General features: G+C 45.1%; 1 protein-coding gene across 1 annotated transcript in view; it reads left to right on the top strand.

Annotated features, from left to right (window-relative positions):
• The window catches only part of prkg1b (protein kinase cGMP-dependent 1b), a 137543-nt gene that overhangs the window by 90764 nt on the left and 44279 nt on the right, over nt 1-2500 (top strand). Inside the window, exon 7 of the mRNA XM_062526366.1 lies at nt 837-931. Within this exon, the coding sequence (XP_062382350.1) occupies nt 837-931 (95 nt within the window). The remainder of the gene's footprint in view (nt 1-836; nt 932-2500) is intronic.

Genomic DNA, 2500 nt, shown 5'->3' with positions numbered 1-2500 from the left:
TCTCACTCTCTGTCATGCCTGAGGCATCTCTTCACATGACACCCCCCCCCCCCCACCCACACACACACATGCATGTATACTCACACACACATAGACACACACACACACACACACACACACACACACACACACACACACACACACACACACACACACACACACACACACATACACACACACACACACACACACACACACACACACACACACACACACACACACACACACACACAGTGACCCTTGAGTGATGCTGAGGGACTCCTGCTGTCTGCTGATCTGTGAAGAGGGTGACAATTGGAACTGAACAGGATTAGATGGCAAGAGTCCTCTCATCTCCATACAGAGATTATCATATTAAACCAATAGAAATAAATTATTAAATAGACACATCCTCTTACAGAGATTATCATATTAAACCAGTAGAAATAGATTATTAAATAGAGACATCTCCATACAGAGATCATTATATTAAACCAATAGAAATAAATTATTAAATAGAGACATCTCCATACAGAGATTATCATAGTAAACCAATATAAATACATTATTATAGAGACATCTCCATACAGAGATTATCATAGTAAACCAATATAAATACATTATTATAGAGACATCTCCTTACAGAGATTATAATATTAAACCAATGGAAATACATTATTAAATAGAGACATCTCCGTGTAGAGATGATCATATTTCTGTAAAACAATAGGAAACGATAAATTATTACTCCATGGAGTCTAGAGTATCTACACACACACACACACACACACACACACACACACACACACACACACACACACACACACACACACTGAATGCCTTGTTTGTCCCCACAGGTGAACGTCACACGGGAAGACTCGCCCAATGACGCACCCGTGTACCTGCGAGCTCTTGTCAGAGGAGACTGGTTTGGGGAGAAAGCCCTTCAAGGGTGAGTAGTACCGCCTCCGAGTCCTCATCCACCTGCTAGCTCTGGACACATAGGAACAGTTAGCTTCTGGACACAGCTACTGTAGCTTCAGGACACAGTTAGCTTCTGGACACAGCTACTGTAGCTTCCGGACACAGTTAGCTTCTGGACACAGCTACTGTAGCTTCCGGACACAGTTAGCTTCCGGACACAGTTAGCTTCTGGACACAGTTAGCTTCTGGACACATTTAGCTTCTGGACACAGCTAGCTTCTGGACACGATTAGCTCCCTCATCAAGCAAACGAGAAAAGCCCACGTGAGACAGATGGACCGAAAGCCAGAGAGACACAGTCAATGGACTGAAAAAAACCCCTGAATATTCCATTTCAGAAGACGCTCAGCCGCAAATATATACAGTAACATTATGAAGGTCACTGGTATAAATATATACAGTAACACTTCCTATGAAGGTCACTGGTATAAATACAGTATACTTTATTCCTCTCCACTGCACACACACACACACACACACACACACACACACACACACACACACACACACTTTACATTCATAACTATTTATATGCATTTTCCACACAAGCAGCCGGTTTGTTTGAATGAGAGAAGGCAATAGAGTGCACTGCACGGGTTGATGGAAGCAGAGCAGCAGCAAGAGGACGCTGCGCTGCTGATGGAGTGGGTGTAAGAGGTCAGGGCCGTGTGGAATAGCCTACAGGACTGGGCCTCAGATGGAGGACAGCGGAGAGGGGGATGAGGAGGAGGAGGAGGAGAAAGAGAGGAGGGGAGGGAAGGAGAGATGGAGGACAGCGGAGAGGAGGAGGAGGAGAGAGGAGAGGAGGAGGAGAAGGAAGAGGAGGAGGAGGGGAAGAGAAGGAACAGAGGGAACAGGAGAGGCAACGACCTCCTTGAGTGGTGCTTCAGGATAACCTCTGATCCATCTCTTTCTCTCTCTCTCTCTCTCTCTCTCTCACACACACAAACACACACACACACACACACACACACATACACAAAAGCACATTTGAGAGTACATCATGGTCACCACCTTTTCTCTCTGAGGGAGTGCAGTAAGAACGCCATACAGTACGCAAGCACACAGACAGGCACACACACACATTCACACACACACACACACACACACACACACACACACACACACACACACACACACACACACACACACCTACACACACACACACACACACACACACACACACACCTCTACACACACACACACACACACACACACTCTTCTAGTCACTGTGCTGACGCAAACTCCATTGCTATGACATAACTGCGTTTTCACTTGTGTGGGTATGTTGCTCACCAGACTATTACAAACTACGCCTCATACAGCACATAACATTTAAAAGTTTAAAAAAGTTACAAACTTTCCAACAGCAAGACATTCAAGAGCTTTTAATCGTTTCACTTGACATCCAACAAGTGCTGCACGGGTTTGGGATATCTGCCTCAAAAGGCCTGTTTAAGGATTATTTCTGTACAGCGTCTAATGCAACAGGGAGGTAGGAGGGACTGTGGCTAATCTAATGCGCTATGAGTAACAG

Source organism: Sardina pilchardus, chromosome 22 (genome assembly GCF_963854185.1).
Source record: "Sardina pilchardus chromosome 22, fSarPil1.1, whole genome shotgun sequence".
Taxonomy (NCBI): Eukaryota; Metazoa; Chordata; class Actinopteri; order Clupeiformes; family Clupeidae; genus Sardina; species Sardina pilchardus.
Note: the sequence above shows the minus strand (reverse complement) of the source record. Positions and strands in the feature narration are given on the sequence as shown.